Raw genomic sequence first — 23,003 nt, forward strand, 5'->3', positions numbered from 1 at the left:
CCATCTCCCAGAAGTCTGAGATCTTGTCCAGAAGGCCTAAATATTATTTAACAGTTACTTCAGTAGTTCTAAACAGAAGAACTCAGTATGTTATGGGTTTACATTTTGATCTAAATAGCTTAATTCTCAGCATGGGCACGTAGATGCAAACTCACACACATATTGTGCATTCAGACTGTGTGCAACTACCTGTTTATTGACCTGATTAGCATGTGTAGTTAATGGAGTGGTGTGGGTAGATGTCAATGTCTTCAGACAGATGCTGGTTCCTCTTTCCTCAGCACAAGAAATGTGCACATATTCTCAGAAGGCTGTACTTTGAACCATGTCTGAGAAATGTTTCCTAAAGGTGCAGAATAAAATTCACATCAAAGCATTACACTTAATTGATATAAACCTCCTAATAGTAATAGAAGCAGTCTCAGGTAGAAGTAGGTTATCCTATCTAGTCTGAGTAAAAAAAAGGTCCATCTAAATGCAAACAGATGTTTTTCTCCTTTCTTACAGTCCGTGTGTCACTAGAGTGATTCAGATTGAGCCTCAAGCGTATGCAGAAAACGACAATACTTGCTACAGTCCTCCACCCCCGTACAGCAGTCACAGTTTTGCACATGAAACTCAGATTACAATGCAGTCTACAGTGCAGTTGCGCACAGAATATGATCCTCATACGCAGGTGTACTACACCACAGCAGAGCCTCGCTCAGAAATATCTGTGCAGCCAGTGACAGTGACGCAAGATAATCTTAGCTGCCAGAGCCCAGAAAGCACAAGCTCGACGAGGGATTTGCTTTCCCAATTCTCAGATTCTAGTATGCATTGCCTTGAGCCGCCCTGTACGAAGTGGACACTCTCGTCTTTTGCAGAAAAGCATTATGCTCCGTTCCTCCTAAAACCAAAAGCTAAGGTAATCAGGGAACTATTTACCTGTTTTTCAGAAATAGACTTCTGCCTTGCCCAGTAATAAAGTTATTCTGGCAGTGGTATTAAATACAAGGAATAAATAGAATTATTTTGGAATAACAATTCTTGACAATTTTACAGCTCATTTCCTACTTTAAAAGTTTTTGTCTTGTGAGTGCTGTAGTGCTGTCTCTTGTAGAGACATACTTTTCAAATAAGTTTCAAATAAGTTATGAGTGAGGGTTTTCGTGACTTCCAGTAACATAAGCTTGTGAATAGTGAACCTAAAGCCACTTCTAAACTTTATTATGATATAAATCTCTCATCTATGATGCCAAGTCCCTTCAATAAAACACAAATTAGCTTAGCCTTGTAGTGTGTATATGCACGAAAAAATTTAAAAAAAGCTTTAAAAGTAGACTGATGGGTGTTAATTTTGAGCCTGGCTTTGTACTGTGCCATTATGAATTGTTAGCTTCTTTAGAAACCTAAAACCAAATGCAGTTCTATTTTCTGTTGCAGATTGTGGTTATTTTTCTTTTTCTGGGTTTACTTGGGCTCAGCCTTTATGGAACTACCCGGGTGAGAGATGGACTAGACCTCACAGACATTGTACCACGGGAAACACGGGAATATGACTTTATTGCCGCACAGTTCAAGTACTTTTCATTCTACAACATGTATATTGTGACACAGAAAGCAGACTATCCAAATGTCCAGCACTTACTTTATGAACTTCACAGAAGTTTCAGCAATGTGACATATGTTTTGTTGGAAGAGGATAGGCAGCTGCCCAAAATGTGGTTGCACTACTTTCGGGACTGGCTACAAGGTAAGAGAGAGTTGCATGAACTTTTCTTACTTCTACAGTAGTAACAACTTGTTCACGCTAGTAGTGCTCGCCTCTTTGAATTCAGTCACACAGTTAAAGACCATGAGCAGGATGGAGAACGCCTAGGTGCTCCTCCAAACTTGCACATTGACTCGCTGTTTCTCCAACAGGTCACTTAAATTTTTTGTGGCTAAGTTTACTCCCTGGTAAGACAGTTATGAAGCTTTAAGAGATTATATCCATGAGAGACCATCTCATACCATTAATTTCCAAGCAGCTAATGAGGAATTCAGCTTTATAATTAATGGCCAAATATGGCCCACTGTCTTGGGAAAATAAATGTTTACTGAGTGTTTTGAGAACAGTAAATGAAAAGTCCCCATCCAGCGATGTGTTTTGGCACAGGCTTAACTTTCATCACATGAGTGATCCTGTTGGCTTTAGCTGGGACTGCTGGCATGAAGAAAATTCAGTGTGCCTTATGTGTTTTATTGGATTGGGAACTTACTATACATTGTAGATTTCCAGTCAAGTATCCTCACTTTCTATGGTGCTGCTTTTTCTGTGCTGAATTGTAAGGGGGTGGAAGGAGGCAAGAGAAGGCAAGGCCTTTCAGGTATTATGACGATAATTGTATTGAAGTCAGCTTATTAAAGATATTATAATTGCACATGTTGAGAAAAATAACTGTTTTGTATTTAAAATAAAGAGTACTGTTACATCTCAGCAAATTTAACAGCTCTCTGCTGTGAGCAAATGTATTCTGCCCAGGAGTACTTCTGTCCTACCTCTGTCTACCCCTGGGAGAATCTCCAGAAAGCTTTTGTCAACAGAAAAGTAAATTGTGCTGACCTAGTGAGACTGCAAATTTTAACCGTAACTGTTTACAGACAACCAGTGCAGCCAATGTTTCTTAGAGAACATGCAGGTAACTGCCATTATTTGGGGTATTTTATTCCTTCCGAAAATATATTGGGCGATACTAGGAATGCAGATGCATCTAAGTGATGCATCTGAACAAAATGATCAAGCTCCCTGTTGTTTAATGCACTGATAAATCATGCAAAGCAGTGTTTCAGCTACTAGCTTTGTTTTTTAATGGTTTTAAAATATATTGGATCCATGCATTATGGTCTACTTTCTGGAAGTTTTACTTAGAATATTTTGCTCACATAAGCATATTGAGCTGTAAGGCAAGGTATTACTGGCAGGAAGAAAAATCAACATAGGTTATGTTCTGCTGGGTTGGAACCTTACTATACATCTTTCTCTACATGCTTTTCCAAATCCTCTTGTAATTCTGCTGCTTATTTTATTTCTTTTGTGGGCATTTTTTGTTGTTCCAAAACAGTAGGAGAAAATGTGTCTGGTGTCCCCCTTGCCACCTGCTCCCAAACCTGTGAGGGAGACGGAAATCTCAGATCATGTTCAGGATCTCACATGTTAGTGCTGAACCTCAGTACAGTCTGCCAACGATGAAGTCGGGAAGAGGTGCCCTTGGATCTGCTCCCTTGCTGGCTTCTCAGGAGTGAAACACTGGAAGCTAGCCTGCTTGGTGCTGCTCCCAGGGGCACTCGCATTCCCATTCCCCCCCTCTCAGGCCCACCACATACTCTCCTGAACCTCTTCCACTTGGGATTCCTCCCTGTCCTCTTTGTAATCATCATCTTGTGCTAAGGACTGTTTTGTGTGGCCCTGGCCCAATGCCAAGGGCCTGCACATCCTCTGTGCTATACGTCCATGCTCATATGTGGCCTTTCCAGGTCTGCTCTTCTCTTAGGGGTGTTCCTATTCTCTTCCTATTCCCCCTAGTTACATTTCCCTTCCAGCCCACATTAGCCTGCTTGCCTTTCCTTCATTGTCCTCCACTTTTCTTCAACTGGAGGAGCTGTGAGTACTCCTGGTACCCTGGGTAGACTGATGGGGTGCACAGAGATGAAACGTTATACTGAAACCGTCAGGGACACTCCCAGGAAGCAGCGTCTGGTAGCGGTTCAACTGGATGTGGCAGCCCTCTGATTGAAGGTGCATTGCTTGGCCTGTTGATAACCCATAGCTTTAGAATTAATTATTATGATTTCTAATTAGAGATTAGGCCTGTGTCCTTACCCTTCCTCCCCACCTTCCCCAAGAGGGGCACAATTAATACAAACCAGCTGCTTTGTAAAGGCACAGGCCTGTCTTTGCAGAGTGTGATACTGCATTCACAGAGCTGTAAATAAGAAGGATATGGAGATGTATCAATAGAAAGAAGTTATGTTTTAAAATGGTACAGGGCATTGGTGTAACGGGGGAACTAAACTGGGATGCTAAAAAGTTGCCACACCTGTCATAGTTAGGGAATTACCTCAAGCTGCAGACACTAATAAACAGAATAATACCTGATTGTTACCAATGGGGGCTGATGCTGAGGGAGTGAAGGGGAGGGAAGGTGAAAACAGATTTAAGAACAAGGTACAGTTTTAGGCTGGATTCAGGGAGGACCCTGTGTGATGTGTGAACAGTTCTGCTGGTGCATTTTTACGTGCTGGGGAGGCAGGATAATCAAAGTAGGGGAAACTTTTAACTTCATGGCTAATTCCTGCCGACTTGGCTGGGAATTCAGTGCTAGAGATTAATGGCTCAAGGTGGCCTTCTGGCACACACACGTTTGTCCAGCAGAATGAGTGAAGCAACAGTATGTAAACAAAAGCATTTTTTTATCAAGAAGGCATCCTTGGTCTTAGCCATATGTTTCTCCTCGTTTACTAGCAGTGTAGGAGTGCCTTCAGCTTATGGCACTTCTTTTTTCAGAGGTTGCCTTTTATCTTCCTTTCTGGTATCATACCATGTTAGCACATTTACTGAAAACACAACAGAAGAAGGGTTAACACTAGTCACTCATTTAAACTGGAAGTATGAACATTATTTTTGTAAGTGACTGAATGTAAATGAGGTAGCTTGAATTCCCTGATGGCTTTTAATTAGGCTTGTTTTTGCAAAGGGTAATCTTACCTGGTGTTTCATGGTGCCAGCTGTTCACATGAGTCGGAAGGAATTCCTTTGTCACCGTCATTCCTGCATATCCCACATAATTTTGGAGGATTTCACTTTCTTTTGAAGTATTAAGCAAAATTGATTGCTGATATGAAAAAATCCCATATATAAGATTTTTTTAAATTCCCTTATTTGTTATAACTTTTCTGCAGGAAGAGATCAACAAGTTACTTTTACAATTCTGCCCAGAAACATTTCATTAATTCCATTTATAAAAGAATAAATATCTTTTAAAATCATTGGTATGAACAGTTTATAAGAGAAGTACTGTTTGCTTTGAAAACAGCAACCTTGCTATTAATTTCAAAGTGATATGGGAAATTTTAATTGCTGAAATTTTTTAATTCTTTAGAAATTAAGCACAACTGATAGTGGTTTCTTAGTATTCTTTCCGCAGACTTTCACTTTTAGCAAGGTCAGTAGTAAAATAACCCAGACCATAAAGTGGTTAAGGCAGCTGAGGAATAAAGATATAAAAGGGACCAGTGTTTGAAGGGTGACCAAACTTGTGAGAACAGGGGAGGAGGGGCAGATGCGAGAGAGCTGAGTTTCCATCCGCTGCAGTAATGTTAAATATACATGCCCTTTTTCGACGTACCTTCCAATCACAAATTGGTCATGTCATGTGCCAATGGATATATTTGTTATTGTGTGTCTGTGGAGCCCACTGACAGGGGTTGGATGTTAGTCTGAAAGCTGGCTATCACAGCAATTTGTGTGCTCTTCCTGCTGAAGGGAGCCATTTTCACTGTAGGTTAACCTGGGTTTCGGTGGTTGTCTTCTTTCCCATGTGCTTTTTTGACAGCCTTCTCTTAGCTTCCCAAAGTCATCTTTCACATGACTGGTACGATAGCACAAGTGCTCTCACCTGACCAGTTTCAGAGAGGCTGACATGGAGCTGAACTTGGCACAGGAAGGACAGCTTGGTATTTTTGCATGTCCTAGGCAATGTTTTCCCTTCTCCAAAGGCACCGGCAAACAAGGCTTTTTTAAAGGGCCCTGGAATTCCTTTGGTGTTGCCAGAAAACCTGATGGCAAATTGTTCTCCTCCTGGGCAGGTGCTGGAGGGCTGTGTGCAGATATCTGTCAGGATTCTTTCATCACTGCATTCTTACCCTGTTGGCTTCATGAGTGGGTACGATTTGGCAGGGCGATGTGGGAGGTAGTTTTCTAAGGGAGGGGGGATGAGTTTATAAATGGGAGTGGGTACTCTAGCCCTGGGGTGGTGTTGGCCGTGTGTGTTTTCTCTTCCAGCACTCTTATCTCCACACAGCTGTAGCTAACCTATCCGCTCTGTAATGATGGTTTTCATTACGGCTCCTCGGCACAGCTGCAAGGTGGGTTGGTGATTTCCTCCACCGCCACTCCCCCGGCCTTTTCCTTCCCTTCCCTGGACATGCGGTTTGTCATCTGCTTGCACAGAGCCTCCTTGTACTGGGCTGTGGCTTCCTGTACTAAATCTGATCCAAATTTGTGCTGTGAGGTATTCCCTCCCCCTTGAAGGGTGGCAAAGAGGAAAATAACAGTTGAGAGTGAATAGGTGTTGGCTGTGATCTTTACATGTGCTGGCAGCAGATCCCACGACTTGTATTAGCTGCACAAGTTGAACAGATGGAACAAATTGACAAAATCGTGTTCACTCACGCTGTGCTCGAGGAGCAGCTGAGTTGCTGTTTGAAGTTGAAAGTCTGAGTGTGGTTTTTTTCCCCCTTGTAGTGGAATTTCTGGTTATATCGTAGAAGCTATTGCCTCAGTGCTCTGCAGTAGCCCAGAACAGTTAATGAGAGCGGTGTGTGTCCTCCTCTGTGGCTCAGTGCACTCAGCCAGGGTTTTGATGAGGCAAACTGGAATATGGAGAGTGTTTCCCTTCGAGATAACAGACTAAATGCCTCCTCTGGTTTTAACTCCATGGTAGGTGGTAGATCAGGGCTGAACTCAGCACTTTTCTGTTCTGGCACCAACAGGGTCAGGGCAAGACTTCAGCTTTGCTTTGAAGTAGGCTGTGTTTGAAGGAGGTGATAAATGCAAATATGCTTAAGGAGTTTGAGTGTGATGATTCTGGAATTGTGGTTCACAAGAAAAACCACTTGATTCTCAGCAGTCTTAACTGTTTTCCATACACTTCTCCAGGCAGAGTGCTAGGTTGCTCTCAGAGGCTCTGAGAAGGATGCAGGACCAGAGGGTCCTAATCCCACCCAAGATCTCTTCTTTGCCTTGAGGGGAAGCCAGTTTACACCAGTGCACATTGCATCTGCAGCTTGCTAGGTCAGGTTTGCTGGTTTGTACAACATGGGAAGACTCTTGAGGCTTCTCGCTTGCACCTTCTTGCTTCCCCTGCCCTCCTTTGGGCAAAATAATAGACGTGCAACTGGTACTTTACCTTCTCACACTCTGACAGTGAATGAGGAGCCCCAGGTGTAGAAGGCAGCAGGTGGATAATTTTATTCCTGATTCAGCTATGAAAAAGAGTCATCATTCTTTCTTCCTACTGAAATGTGTTTCTAAAAGTGATTGCTTACTTGCTTGTTCTGTCTTCCCCTTATGTCCATGAACCCTTCAGGACTTCAGGATGCATTTGACAGCGACTGGGAAACAGGGAAGATCACTTACAATAATTATAAAAATGGATCTGATGACGCTGTTTTGGCTTACAAACTCTTGGTACAAACAGGCAACCGAGCAAAGCCCATTGACATCAACCAGGTACTGTATCAGAGTCCATACCGGTTTATACAGGCGTACAAAAGTCATCAGGAGCGGGGGCAGATGCAAAGAGCATGCCATAGTCTCTTTCTTCATCTTTATGAATTGAATGCTTGAGTTACTGGTTGGAGTGTGTTTGGTGCTTCTCCTATGTCAAACACAGTCGTTTTCCACTGAAATTGCTGCAAAAAAATGCTTTGCCGCATCCATAGGTGGATGGAGTTTGGTCCTGTGCCAGACCGAGCCCTAAGTGGCATTGTTTCTGATGTGAATCAGGTTGCCTTACAGGGTTGACCTTTGCTCAGCTTTCTGCTGTGACTTCGATTCTAGCATTTGCAATTTTTTGGTTAGTTCCTACTGATTTGTGCGAAGCATACCATTTAAAAGAAACTGTTGATGAATGATAATGGAAGGGGACTGAAATCATTATGTGTGATATCATATTCTTGTACCGTCATCACTAAATACAGCTATAATCTTTTAGATCTAAAAATGGCAGTTGCTTGAGCTGCCTAATTAAAATATGTCTGAGGTTCTTTTGCAAGGTTATCACAGCACGTGACTGCATTTGCTGTAGCCATTGGTAGGTGAAAACACATTAGGTTTGACTCGTTACGCTAAAATTAGATTTCAAACCTCTAAGGAGAAATTCTGTAATAACTGCTCCTCTCTTAGAGTCATCATTGACTCGCTGTGCTTTCAGGCAGAAAAATAGTCTTTCTAATGAGCTTCCTGGCAGATCTGCTTACTGTCTTTTTTTTTTCTTTTTCTTGGCATTAAAGGTGACAGATTTACAGGATACATTGTTCAAAGTTACTATGGTGTGTAAAACACACTGCTGTATAGCAACATGCAGCATGCTGTCAGGTCTGAATGAAGCTTCAGCTATGAATTAAGTAAAGAAAGGGAGCTGAAGAGAAGACTTTCAGTGAGATTTTGTTTAGCGGAGTGTACCAGGTACGCTGTGGAACAAATGCGATTGGACTGCAGCTGCTGATATAATTTCCTGTGCCTGGGAGGGAGAAAAGTGTGGTGCACCCACAGGGGCTGAGCGCTGTACTGTGCAGTTCCAGAGACAGCTTGAAGACATACAGTTGTTGCATATCCTGTGAACTAATTGAATCCAGATCCTTGGAATCCAGCTTTTTTTTTTTTTTTTTTTTAACGGCTGTCACTGTTGTTTTTCATTTCATTAAAAAGACCTGAAACTGGAGCCAAGCCAGAATTTTAAATAAACAAAACAAAAAACCCCAGTAATACTTTTCACCCACAGAGTGCTCTGTCAGAGCTCTAGCTGTGCAGGATTTGGCTATAGAACCCTAGAAGTGCACCACTGCTGTTTACCCCACAGATGCATTTGCCCACAGTGACCCAAATAACACAGGGCACTCGTCTGCTTTCTTGACGCTGGGCATTTTCTGAATACATAGGTCATAGGAGGCAAGTGTTAGCAAAATTTATACAGATGTTGTTTTATTTTTATAGCTCTCCTCCATTTACTGGGTGGCATTTCCTTCAGTGTTAACAACAGAGGTTAACTGCACACAGACGTGTATAGGGACTCTTGCCAGGTTTTCTTTCCCTTTCTTTAAATATGTTTCTCCAGCTTGGTTGTTTTTCATTCTCGGCTGCAGGCTTTCAGAATTCGGATTTAATTGGTTCAGCCTATCTGGAACCATCTGCTGATCTAGTGGTTATTGTAAATATTATATGAGTACTAATTTATAAATAACCACTTTCTACTGTCACTGTGGTTTTTTTAGATTTTTTTTTTGTTATTAATAGCAAACAATAGTTTACTGATAAGTCACTTAAAGTGAAGATTCATACTCTTTTGCTTTTCCCCTCCTGTATGTAAATTGCATCTCTAGGCCGTTTGTTGAAAGTTTTACGGCAAGAGCCCCGAAACCAACACTTATGCTGAAAGGCTTCTAATTTTTTCCATTTTGCAGTTGACTAAACAGCGTCTGGTGGATGCGGATGGAATCATTAACCCAAATGCTTTCTACATCTACCTGACAGCCTGGGTTAGCAATGACCCTGTGGCCTACGCTGCCTCGCAAGCAAACATCCGGCCTCACCGCCCAGAGTGGGTCCACGACAAAGCAGATTATATGCCAGAAACAAGGCTGAGAAGTAAGTAGCATTTTGTCTTAATGTCTTAAAGCTCACGTACGTGTGCCTGCTCCATCCTTCAAGAACCAGTAACTCTGTAGTTGGCTGATGCTGCACAGGGCTCGGCAGCGCTAAACAGGGCAATATACTGTGTTACTCTGTAATCTTAGGACACCCCATTGCAAATGTGGCACCACTGCAGGGTTTTATCATGTCGAAAAATGAGTTTTATAACCCTTCAAAGCCCTAAAAACTTGCAGTGAGCATTGCTTTTTAGTGTAACCTGAGTGTTACATGCTGTGTCTGTGAGAGAAACCTAGAGATTGCATAAAATTGCTGCCTATGTAATTCTGAAATTTCATCACTGAGATTATATCATGTTTATCCTCAATTCTTAATACCTAAGAGAATTTTATCGAGTTAGCTCATAGGCTAAGCTACCAACACTGATACAGTACAAGAGCTACTTAGGTAGGGGAGCAATCCCATTCCATGCCATTCAGTGCTTTCCTGAGCACCGATGCCAGTTTGCAGTGCTTTGCTTCAGCTTTCTATTTACTGGGAGGATTGCTAGTTGGACACCAGTGGGGAAGGGGAGAGGGCATATAGAGGAGGACTGGTGCACTTGGAAATGTGATTGGGTAACCAAGTAGCCGTGCTTCAGTGTATCCGAACCCTACAGCTTTGTGGCAGTCAGCCAAGTCTTGTCTTAATGAAAATTTATAGTTGAGATTATAATAGGGCAAATCATGTTTAGCAAGTCAACTGAATGACCCTGCAGGGTCTGGAACACCCAACGGCAGTAACAAAATGCTTGTTGTAGAGGATTTTTTTTTTTTCTTGTCATACAGTAGACTTAGCATTGCACTCAAAAAGAAGTATGGACAATGTTGGTTTGTCAAATAATTAAAGGATAACAAGTTACGTATTTCCTCAATAAACCAATACTTTTATATTACCTTTTTTCCCCCATTCATTTGCATCAGTAACAGAACATGGATTTCCAAATCTGAGTTCAAAATATTCAACAGAACTCTTAAAACACAGCCAGCCTGATTGAGTGTAATTTTTATCTAGTTTCGTGTCAGTGGACCCCAGTTCACCTCAGGGAAATGACCGCTGATTTCAAAGAAACTGCACTTTTATAAAAGAAGAGCGTTTGGATAAAATGTTTAAGATGGTGTTATCTTCTACTTTATATTGCAGTTAGGGGTTTTTGGGCCAGGTATTCAGTAAAAAACAGTACAGCACTGATAAGTATTAAATACATATATTGAAATGCATCTGTTAAATTGCATAGAATTGTTTGGGGACTTGATGTAGACTGTGTTCATCCCATTGTACCACATGATAAAACATAGTAATCTCCTGTGCTGCTTCAGCTTTTAATTTCTCAGGGACTTTTTAAAATGTCACTTGTTCGAAAGAAGTAAAATTTAATTCCAACACCTTAAAGCATTTTGCTTTGGAGAACAGAGAGTTTTGCTAATCATGCTTTCTGTGTTTCCTCTTCTTTTCAAACACACATTTTAACACTTCTGTCCTCTTCCTAGTTCCAGCAGCTGAGCCCATAGAATACGCTCAGTTTCCTTTCTACCTCAATGGATTGCGTGAAACTTCTGACTTTGTGGAGGCTATCGAGAAAGTGAGAGCTATCTGTAGTAACTACACCAGCCTGGGGATCGCCAGCTACCCAAATGGTTATCCATTCCTGTTTTGGGAGCAGTACATTGGGCTTCGTCACTGGCTCCTCTTATCCATTAGCGTGGTTTTGGCTTGCACGTTTCTGGTGTGTGCCCTCTTCCTCCTAAACCCCTGGACGGCTGGGATCATTGTAAGTTTGTTATAAGGGTCTTTGTTGAAGTTAAATTCCTTTCAGCATAGCTCTTGCTGTAGTCGGGAAGGTTTTGTTTATGTCTGGGCCTCTGGTGGAGTATGTATATTGCATCATTCATTACATATTTATTCAACTTGAGGGGGTAGGGTTCATGCTAAAAGTACAAACCTTAATAACCTTAATCCGTTGGCCACCTTTTTTGCAGCTTTAAAGGTTTCTTGGAAAGTTACATAAACTTTTGCCCTTGCTCAGATGCATGCTAAGATGAGAAATAAAGAGAGGAAAATTAAGGGTTTTATTAAATATTAAAGTTATTTCTAATTATTTATTCCTTCTCCCCTTTTATCAGGTGTAGTTATTTTTCAAGCAGTTGCTTGTGACTAACTTGCCCATAAATTCTCCCACTGATTTCTGAATGCAGCCTTTCTGGAAAAACTGAAACACTTGGGTTGTATGGTACACAGTGTGGAAAGAGTGTAACTGAGCTATCGAGGAGAAAGAGCCATAAAATTATAAACTGAAGAGAATACTCCTCAATGCTTTCTGCAAGGCACCATAAGCCTCTCAGTAAACATTCAAGTTAAATTGAATGATGATGTTCCTATGTTTAAATTCCATAAACTATCCTATGGTTTATAAAATGCCAGAAGTAGAAAAGTGTAAAACAGTTACTAGTTTTTGTAATGTACGTTTATAAGACAGGTATGTTAAAAGGTAAATGTTTAGTCTAGAATATTTTTCATAGCACTTAATCAAGCAATTTATGTTATTACTCTTGATTCATTAGCTTATAAAATCATTTATTGTAGTGCATACCTTTTTCCCTTGGAAAAAGTGTCTATTTTCAGAGTCCGCCATTGCTTTTATAAGCATGTCTATCTTTTTTTTCCTGCTTGGCTTTAGCAACTTTTAAAGTTGATTCTACAGATTTCCTCCCCCCACCTTTTCCTCAATTTTTTTTACAAGGTAGATGAAAGAAAAATAAAAGCTTTCCGTTAGATTTAACTGTTCACTTTGTCTGTGTCAATCCCTCCAAATATCTTAAAAGCTTAAAGCCCCTCTGTAACGTGAGACTCATCAGCTGATTATGGCATTCACTTTCTTTTGGGCTTTAAACCTACTCAGCAGTCATACTCACTTATATTTGCAGTTCTACAAAAAGAATTCCAGTACAGGTAGTTGAAAGTTACTTTTTCTGGAAGGATTGGCTGAGAAACAGGTGAAAAAGAGAAAATGTATGTTTTGGGGGGTACCCATGATAAAGAAGAATAAGTTGTTTTTCAGATCACTGATAAATTGTAACCAATGCAGATTTGATGCTGGGTCTGTTAACTGGTTCTTAGGAGTATAATTTAAACTGGATCTTTAGCAAGCCATTGCCGTTGAGCGCAACGAAACAAGGGGAGCAGCTTGTCTTCAGGAGTATAGGGTGTCTTTGAGGAGTATTTTTTACAGTCACTGTGTTGTTTTGAAATATCTTTCTCTTTTGTCCGGAGTGTAAGAAGTTACTAACAGCTGTTTAAAATCATCTCATCTAGGTGGTGGTGCTGGCTCTGATGACTGTGGAGCTGTTTGGCATGATGGGTTTAATTGGAATAAAGCTGAGTGCAGTGCCTGTGGTTATCCTGATTGCTTCTGTTGGCATTGGCGTGGAATTCACTGTTCATGTTGCTTTGGTATGTAAAATCAGGAAGCACTTTCAAAATACTGTAAAACAAAAAGGTGGCAATGTTAGGATCACAAGTCCTTTACTTAGTTTCCTAGCCAGTGACTTGATTCTTAGAAGGAAATTGCTGACAAACAGTTCTGTGTACTGTTTGGTTTGTCTTTATAGAGCAGAGTTGATCTTGATGAAGCCGTTTCTAACTATTGAGTCAGTCTCCCAGGAGAGAAGAGGGAATACATTAGCTGTGGTATCTAGTTGTCTGAGTGATGTAAATATATAGTCAAAGCAGAGCTCTTAATGCACCTTACTTCAGCCCGGACTCTCCTGGTCCTTGTCTGCAGCCTCACTGTTGTTGCCTCAGTGCTATGTAGCTGTTTGTTCCTTCTTGCATGTGGATTCTGTATCTTGTGGAAGAGAAGCATTTTAAAAAGATTTTCAAAATCACATATAATGTAATTTAATCTCTTTAGACCACTAAAATTTGAATGTATTTGGATTCGTTTTCCACTTGAAAAATCTGCACCTTCTTTTCAGTACCTGTCAGCTATTAATAGTGGGCACAAACATGCAGTCTTTAGGAAAATAGATTTCCGATATGATGAGGGGGAACAGAGAGGGGGAAAATGTAGGTATAAATATACATACATATATATATTAAAAAATAAATATATATGTATAAATAAAGATTTTCAACATTTTCAAGGTTAAGTGTCCAAATCTACAGTGCACCTACTTAGCCAGCTTAGTCGACCTAATGTGCAAAAATGTGTAGAAAAACAGCGTGCTTGCAAGGGGGCAATTTTGGTGTTCAAGATAGGCAAAACTCATCTTGCTTTATTTGGTGACTAAGAATAAAGGGCTATTCTTCTGTGTTCACTTTTGACAATGTTAGCACTGACCTTTCCAATATTTTGCATGCTCAGTGAAGTAATTTTCCTATGAGGCTATTCTAATCAGTATTTTAGAATAGTTTATCAGTGTCTTCATGGATTTTAATTTTACTTTATTACAAAGTAGGAAAGGATGAGTGGTCGATATAATATTTCACGGAGGAGGTGCTTGTAGTCTCTATAATCTCTAGTATATTAGTACTGTAGCAATCAAAATGAAGTGAAGGGAAGGGGCTGGAAAGTGGTGGTGAGATTGGATGGGAATGCATGGGCCTTTTAGACTCAAAAGGAGGACTGGTAGACTTCTAAGAGGATCTGGTGGCAGTGAAAAAGAGAGAACTAACAGGGATCTTAGCACACAGGAGATGGCCAAATACTGGGAACATGTTGTGTATGATGTACAGAGTTGGGGCACATAAAATGGCAGGATGGAAAGAATAATTTTAAGAAAAATCATAGGGGAAGTAGGGTAAGGTTAAAGAGAAGCAACTGGATCCCTGAAGTGGTGACATAATTTTTTCCTCTACTGCTATGGATAGTTAGGGTTTTGGAGGTAAAACTGTTTGCTAGGACTTGTAGTAGTTTGGGAAGTGTCAGAAACTAATGGTGTACAAGAGGAAGAAAGAAAGGACAGTTTCTTAAAATTGAAGATTTAAAATTGAAAAATCGGTATTAAAAAAGACAAAACACCTGTTTCTAAATGGGAAGAAAGTAATCTCAGGATTAATTTACAGGATTTTGTATATAGACATATGTAAAAGTTACCTGTGGCTGAAGGTAAAATGCCAAACAAACTGAAAATTGCATTTTTTCACATTGAGTCTGGAGTAAAAAACTTTCAAATGTAGTCTTTAAATAAAAGAATGCCTAGTAGACCTCAGATGATAGCATCAGTACCAACCTTCACAGAACTTCTGCATATAAACAGTCAAACCAGTGCTGCACAAACAAAAAAGGCAGTGCTGGAACTTTTGATACAGAACTTAAGTGAACTTGTTTAAGACTGATTCACAATCCACTTGTGGCTTAGTTCTCTGCTATCGCTTGTGAATTGTGACCCCATTTTTTTAATTCTGCAAATAAATTCTGAATCAATAGTGGACTCTTACATTATGCATCTTTTAGTTACACACATATACAAACATTTATATTACTTGTTAATATGTTTGTGGATCAGGTCCTATAGCTCTCATTCATGTGGGTTGTCTCATTGACAGCTGCTTTTACCCTGAGGGAGATTCCTTATCCTTTTATGTATATGGGAATGTAAAATGTCCTGGATAAATTTAATTTTCCATAGACCACTTTTAATCTGACACTAAAAATTAATACTACATGGCTTGACAACTGTAGAAGTGAGGGTAGGGAATCTCACTCCACATGTACCCATTTTTGGTCTGCTTGTCCCACCAAATAATTTTTTAATGTGTTGACTGGTTTCACCCCAAATTTGTCAGATAAGTGAAAATAAGATGCTAGAGAAGAGAGACTTAAATTCCAGGACCAAGAGTAAGATAGCTGCTTGAGCTGGTATCTTAATAGGCAGCAGAGAATTTGCCAAAGAGAGAGCCCTTATAAATCACAGGAAGAAAATCAACCAGGTTCTTATCTTGTTAAACCGTTAAGTCATAGACAGAGAAGACAAATTCATACACAACAGGAGCATTTAAGTGTTCTTGATACAGCTTGTTCACTAAGGAGTTGGAGGGAGAAAGACATTTCACTAGTCATAGGCTCTATTCCTAAGGCAATTTTATTCATATAGGCCTGCTAGTTTTAAAGTAGTTGAAGTTGGAAAAACATTTATATTGAGTGAAATAGAAGCGTAAAAAATAAAAACAAAGCAGCACACAGTCTAGTGTTACTTCATACCAGCCCTGTTGAGTATGCTGACAGCGTTCCATCAGTTGGGCACTTGCTGTGTGTAACATCCGATGGTCTGGAGCCTCAGCCCAGTGAGAAGAAATGCACCGTACCAACAGACGCTTCTGTGTAAAGGGACAGAAGGACCTGATGCGCTAATAAATACTGCTGTGGGTGTCACCATGTACCTGAACTGAAGATACCAGTCCTCGGTCTGTGGCAAGCTCATGGGAAAGCCTGCATCAGTATTGGCTGTTTTCACAGCAAACTTCCCGTGATAGTCATGGAAGCCATTGCCCCACAAGAGTGAGAGGAGCAGCCCTGTAATTTTGATGCCTGAAGGGCTTTCACCATGAAAAGAATTATTTGCAGGTGGAAATAAGCAAAGCTGGAGAGGAAAGCCTACTGAGGTAGGCAGGCAGGCATTGTTTCCAAAATTATTACAGTGGTCTGACTCTGTAATCAGTTCTTACTCTGGTCGTGCATCCTCAGCAGCAGCTGTGTGGTATGACTGCAGAATCAGGCCTTCTCTTGCAGGTTAGACAGCTATAGGGGTACTTTCATAAACTATAGTTTGAAGTAATTAACTGGTGAAAAGCTGTGCATGCTATGAGAGGGACTGTTTGGAAAATTATGTATGTCTAATGGAATGGATTTCATTGTTCTACAGGCATTTTTAACTGCCATAGGAGACAGGAACCATAGGGCTGTCCTTGCACTGGAACACATGTTTGCACCAGTGCTGGATGGGGCTGTGTCCACTCTGCTTGGAGTGTTAATGCTCGCAGGATCAGAGTTTGATTTTATTGTCAGGTAAGGCATTTGTGTGTGTTTTGACTTTCTTTTTAAAATAAAAATAAGTATGCTTTTAATTTTTAATCACTTCAGTGTATCTGTCGTTTTATTACTATGCATGGTGTGTCAAGCATGCTTACATCATGGTCCTGCTTTCCCTCTGTTTTATTAACTCCTTGTTACATGCTAGACGTGGTAGTGTTTCCATTGCTGGTATTAAAATCCGTTCCAGGAAAATCTGACACCCAGCATGAAAGAAGACAAAAATGGCCCTCTTCAGCAAAGTTTGCTAATTCTGGGTCTGAGTCAGTTCAAAGCATCTAGCATTGTCCAGTATTAGCTGGGTTTGGCCTTTAACCTTTAAGCCCTCCAGATTTCTTGTACGCACAACAATTTGCGTGCAAAGGACGTGAACCTACAAACACGGTGTGGCTGTGCTGCAAGTGACTCTCTCCGGGCCTTCTCCTTCTATCGTTATGTGAGGTTTATAGCAATGTATAACACGGAGAGGAAAAAAAGCCCTGTTTGGGAGCTGGGGAACCATAAGTATGAACACAGAACTTCATATTAAAATTTTCGTAAAGCAAAGCCTGAAGGCCCTTCTGTTTAGAACTACAGGCGGACTGTTTCTTGTGAATTTAATTAAGAATGTGAATTTGTCAAGTATGAGAGGAAAGCAAGTTTTTTCGCTGAGGGGAATTTGAGAAGTGCAATGAAACAGATCCTATTCTATTCCAAACAACCTGTGGAGCTCTGCGAAATGGCTAATCTTAGAAGTAACACAGGTTCTTTGTGGCAAACTACAGCATGAAAAAAAAAATAATCCAAGCCCTAACATGGAACTGAGCTAGAACTGGGCCAAATAAAAATGCTCTGAAAGATGACTTAACTACTTAGGTAGACATAAGCAGGATAGATGACTAGACTTAGCTGACATCCACCTGACAATAAGAACAACAAAATGTCAGAGGCAGGAACTGAGAGAATGGCTGCTAAATCTCATCAAGAATTTTTGCTTATGTATGTAAGAGATTTGAAGAAAGCAGGCAGTTTGCAGTTAGGCCACATGAAACCTACATTACTGTACAGATATTGCATGTCCTGAAATAGTATTTGTAAGTTGTTTCCTAAGTCAGTATTTTTTACTTTATTTTACTGATGTTGAAGAAATAAGGTAGAATTATTCTTCTAGGACCTGAACTTGTAAGGGTTGGAACACTTTGACGTATAGGTTACTTACAGATTTAACCTAAATTTACAGGGGTACATATGGTGTGCTACTTTCCTACTTAACAGACAAGATTTTGACAAGCATATTTTTGTGTCGCAGCAAAACGGAAGATCGTATCAGCCCTTCATACCAAATTTGGATTGGATGTGCTCTCAGTTTATAAAATGAGCCTTTCAACTTTTCAACTTAGTTATTTTACTTTTTTTGGCCATGAGTTTCTCGTTTCCTAGCACAATCTGACTTTAGTTTGCCTTGTTTAAAAAACAAAATAAAATAAACTATGGGAGTCTGAGCATTGTTATAGTGGGTGAAGAAGATCCCAAACTTCCGGAAAGCGATAGATTAGTCCAACAATGTGGAAGATTAAGTAAATTAACAGACATTGTATACACCAACTGGTCAGAGCTATAATCCTCCTGTTTATCCTAGCGTTAGATGGATGAGATGCAAATGTTTTTAATGCCTGTTGTTGATCTCTGTCCCAGTATAAAGTTCTGGTGGTTTATGTTAGTAGAGTAGATTGGCGTGCTGATTTTTGCTAATGCAGATCAGAAATTCCCAAATGTTTACAATAGCAGGATATTTGTAGTTTTACAGGAGTCTGATATATTTGATCAGATGTGGAAACAGGGGGCCAGTAAAGTTTGCTGCCAGCTAGACAATGTACTCAGCAGACCCATTAGTAGCAAACTTGCCCTCCGTTCTTCTTTGCCTTCTCCTCCAGGAATTTACCAAGACTGAGTCCTTGAAATCATTAGTTACAACGCAGCCTTCAGTTTAGTCTGAGCCCCAGCTGTGCCGAATACCAACTAGCAAGGCTTTCCTTTTACTGACAGGTTTACCTTGGTATTCATGAAGGATCCCAGACCTTAGCCCTCAGTGGTGGGAAAGGACAACCACTTGTGCACTTTCCTCTTCTTCCATAGTACTTCAGCCTTTATGTTTGAATTGGCTGACGCAAAACAAGAGTATTCAGAGATGCTAAATTGTTCAACAAAAGATTAGCCTGCAATGCAGCTCCGCCATTGTGGAGTGCTCTTACTCAGTACAATGCTGAAGCTTACTATAGAATGGGCAGCATTTTCTTTGCAGAAAGTGAGCTCCTGTGTTGTAAAAAGGTTGCAATTCGAGCTATTTGGTAAAACTGGAACTCACAGAATTCTAGGCGGAAAGTTGTGATTAATGAACAGCAAAGGAAACCCTTACCTGATACACTGGAGATTTAATTAGAGATTCTGCTGTAAGATGCAGAAGCATTTCACAGTGGATTAGCTGCTGGGAGAAGAGGGCTTCTTTTCCTTCTAGGCTAAATTGTTTAAATTCTACACCCTTCACTTCATTTGTTTGCTTCTGCTGGGTTTTCACTAATGGGGGCCCCTTTTCATTGTATTTGTGCTTTCAATCCATTCAGCTATTCACTGCACATTCCATATTTTTGTGTTTGTGTAACACATTCATAAATAACATTACATGCTTCCAGATTCTGGGAAATTAACAAATGTAATTTTTTTCTTTCCTTTATCAACTAACACTTTGGGTTGTGGAATGTAGCTTCCCTAATTCGAAAGGTAAAAAGCCCTATATATTTAAATGGAAAGTTATATACTTATTTAGTATAATGGTAGTAATATTCTAGATTTAATGTAGTATATGTATTATTTTGACATATTTAGGAGTGATTTGTAGTCCCTTATTTCTAACAAGATTTGTGGCTATTCTCACCCTCAAACCCCTTAAACCCTACTTCAGGTATTTCTTTGCTGTTCTGGCAATCTTAACCATTCTGGGAGTTCTCAATGGATTGGTGCTGCTTCCTGTTCTTCTGTCATTCTTTGGACCATACCCTGAGGTCAGTAAAATTCACGGTGAACAGAATAAATAATACTAGCTCTGCAGTCCTGCCCGCCCCCAGATCACTCCCCTTTTTTAGAAGCTCTATTTTTTAAATTCTCTTGGATTTCTCCACTCTACCCCACCCCCGGTGTATAAGTTTCTTGCTCTACTGCTTTTTTTATCTTTATTAAATGTGCTCTTTGTTATTTAGTTGATACTTATATTTTTAAAGGTTTTTTAATAAGTATTGTTTTAGAGGCTGCAATCAGCAAACTTAATACAAGTGTAGGATTATTTATGCCTTTAAAAGCGTAAGTCCATAAAATAAGGATTTTCCCCAGTATTTTGCAAAAGACAGTTTGTTTTGTACACATACCTTCTTCTTTCCTGCCTCGCTGCCTCTGTTGCTTTCCTCAAAATATTTAACTGAGCAGACCACCAGGAAGGCCTGTGTGGACCAACACACACCAGTGGTGGTCCACAGACCACACCTTGATAACCATGACCGGTCTGCCAGAAGGTCCCCCCGTCCAGTCGCGCCTCCCCCCCGTAGTATGCTTTTGGCTCAAGCAGTGTTTTTGATGAGTGGAAGGCTTCAGTTAGATGTTGATGACTTTACAGCATAAAGCTCAAGTCCAGCAAAAAAGGATTCGCAGATACCAAATTTGTTAATTATTCATTACCTACTCTATAGTTAACACAATTACACTGTAACATAGGGCTATCTTTATCCCATACTAGTAGAATCAGTGCGCTATGCTTCACGTGTCTGTGTGTATACAAGAATAAAACGCAAGGTCTGTATACAGCACTGGTAATATCTCAGAAGTATTTGCTTTTTTTAGTATCAACAGTGTATAATCTCTTATATTCCTAACAGTATACATGACCTGTCCCTTAGTTAAGCAATGTATATGACCATATGTAATTACCACAGACGTTGCTATTATGTGTATGTCCATCTCTGTTTTCAAATAGACACTGAACCATGCTATACATACACATTTGAGGTGACTTTATGAAATCACTGTTAACGGATGCTGAAGGGGGAAGCAAGTCCATGTGTTACTTTTATATTTGTAAGTGCAAGTACATGCACGCAGATGCATACGTGCACTTCCTGAGACAATGAAGAGTTTGTGTAATCCTGTTTACATACACATCCGCAGATTGAGATCGTGTCTCTTTTTCTTTCGTTAATTTTTTCAGTTCAGTATAAATGTTCATCACAAAACTGGCGCTAAGGTTCTCATGGCATGGGAGGGTGTATTTGGCAGAAGAACATTCGTGTCAAACAAATTAAAAGGGTAATGCTTTAAAGGGTAAATGCTTAAAATGATTAAAAGTGTAATGCTAATTGAATGTTACTGAATGCATTGCCACTCTCAGGTTTCTCCAGCCAATGGACGAAACAGACTGCCCACACCATCTCCTGAGCCGCCCCCCAGCATTGTGAGGTTTGCGCTGCCACCCGGCCACACAAATAACGGATCAGATTCCTCTGATTCAGAGTACAGCTCTCAAACCACAGTGTCCGGCATCAGTGAAGAGCTTCATCAGTATGAGGCCACCCGAGGCCCTGGGGCACCAGTCCATCAAGTAATAGTGGAAGCCACTGAGAATCCTGTCTTTGCAAGATCCACTGTAAGTAGCTCCACATATTGACCAGCAGGAGGGCAAGAAGCGTGTTTGGGGGTTTTTATTTAAATCTACTTATTTTTGTGGAAAGCTCTTTCATATTGTGGCTGATTATGCTTTGTGACTTTGTGCCAAAACTTGTAAGCAGAGCATGAAGGGCTTTCCTCATCCTGTCCTTCAGAATCAAGTTAGGTGTAAAATGATGGTATGAAAGCAGAGGTCTTTGGCATGCATAATTGCTGTTCTATCACACTGGCACCAGCCACAAGAGAGAGCTCTCTGTCTGTTTGATGGCTGTTATCAGAGAGAGAACAGGGAGAGATTAAAAGATCCAGACCTCTTCCCTCCCACACAGGTCCTTGTGGATCACCATCTCACATACCTCTCTCTGACAGCACATTTTGGGGAGAAAAATTGATAGAGCTAGAAGAAAACAGTTCCAGGGGTGTACCAAATCTTGGCCCTGTTGCATCTTGCTACTGGGTTGCCATAACTGTGATTTCAAAGGAAAGTGAAAAAGCTCTGTCTCCTACCCCTGCTGATGCTGCATGCTGAGCTGCAATGTGGATCTGTTTTTGTTCAGCAGAGGCCTAGAAGTAGGTACAAGCACAGCCACATTTGAAGTTGGTCACGGTTTATTGACTGATGTGGCCGCTGTGCTTCACGCTTTTTACAGAAATCAGAAAACAGATTCCTACAGTCTATACAAACTACCCTACTAACATCCTGTGCATACCCGGTATGGAATAGAGCCTTTTCCAAATGCCTGCAATTCTGCCTGTTGAACGAGTTAAGATGAAGTGCTTGTCACCCATCCCTTTGAAAAGAGGGACCAGAATGTAGGAAGCTTACAATAACGTTTTCAGCTGTCATCCTGTGTTGTTCTGAAGGTATGCTTCCCAGGTTTTAGTAACTTCAGGCAAAAACTACCCGGAAAAAACAACAATTGTCAGACTTCAGGAATCTACCTTTGTAGAGTTAGAGCCAGGACAGCATTATCATAATTGTTCTCAACTTAAAATACAAGCAAGCGTTGTGTTTGTTTGCCTAGCTGTGTCAGGCATAACTGTGCATCTTTCTTTCAGGTGGTTCAGCCAGACCCAAGGCATCAGTCAAGTCCCAGATTACAATCAAATCCGGAGTCCAGCACGCAGCAGGCGTGGCGTCAGGGCAGACAACCCAAACGGGAAGCGAGGGAAGGGCTGCGACCACCTCCTTACCGCCCTCGCAGGGACGCTTTTGAAATTTCCACTGAAGGGCATTCAGGACCTAGCAATAGGGATCGCTTGGGCCACAAGGCTCGTTCTCATAACATGAGAAGCCCGGCGTTCGGCGCCATGGGCGCCGCAGGACCAGCATACTGCCAGCCTATCACTACTGTGACTGCCTCAGCTTCAGTGACTGTTGCTGTCCACCCGCCGGTGCACAGCCACAGCTCTCGGGGAGGGAGCTTTCCATCCTGCGAGGGATACCATGAAGCTGACCATGGGCCATTTGAGGACCCTCATGTGCCTTTTAATGTTCGGTGTGAAAGAAGAAATTCTAAAGTAGAAGTTATAGAACTGCAAGATGTTGAATGTGAGGAAAGGACACCTGGCAACAGCTCACAGTAAGGTAGGTCTGTGTCCTATAGCTGCAAGCTTTGCCTGTGCCAGGCAATG

At 40.8% G+C, this 23,003-nt stretch overlaps 1 protein-coding gene across 3 annotated transcripts in view; it reads left to right on the forward strand.

Annotated features, from left to right (window-relative positions):
- The window catches only part of PTCH1 (patched 1), a 75,181-nt gene that overhangs the window by 47,334 nt on the left and 4,844 nt on the right, over positions 1 to 23,003 (forward strand). For all 3 annotated transcript variants that reach the window (XM_075078203.1, XM_075078201.1, XM_075078202.1), the window contains exons 14-23: positions 508 to 907; positions 1,426 to 1,735; positions 7,332 to 7,474; positions 9,427 to 9,610; positions 11,143 to 11,423; positions 12,965 to 13,102; positions 16,516 to 16,658; positions 19,621 to 19,720; positions 21,094 to 21,348; positions 22,428 to 22,956. In XM_075078203.1, coding sequence (XP_074934304.1) covers positions 508 to 907; positions 1,426 to 1,735; positions 7,332 to 7,474; positions 9,427 to 9,610; positions 11,143 to 11,423; positions 12,965 to 13,102; positions 16,516 to 16,658; positions 19,621 to 19,720; positions 21,094 to 21,348; positions 22,428 to 22,955 — 2,482 coding nt within the window. In that variant the 3' untranslated portion in view covers position 22,956. The remainder of the gene's footprint in view (positions 1 to 507; positions 908 to 1,425; positions 1,736 to 7,331; positions 7,475 to 9,426; positions 9,611 to 11,142; positions 11,424 to 12,964; positions 13,103 to 16,515; positions 16,659 to 19,620; positions 19,721 to 21,093; positions 21,349 to 22,427; positions 22,957 to 23,003) is intronic.

This window comes from Phalacrocorax aristotelis, chromosome Z, assembly GCF_949628215.1.
Source record: "Phalacrocorax aristotelis chromosome Z, bGulAri2.1, whole genome shotgun sequence".
Classification (NCBI taxonomy): Eukaryota; Metazoa; Chordata; class Aves; order Suliformes; family Phalacrocoracidae; genus Phalacrocorax; species Phalacrocorax aristotelis.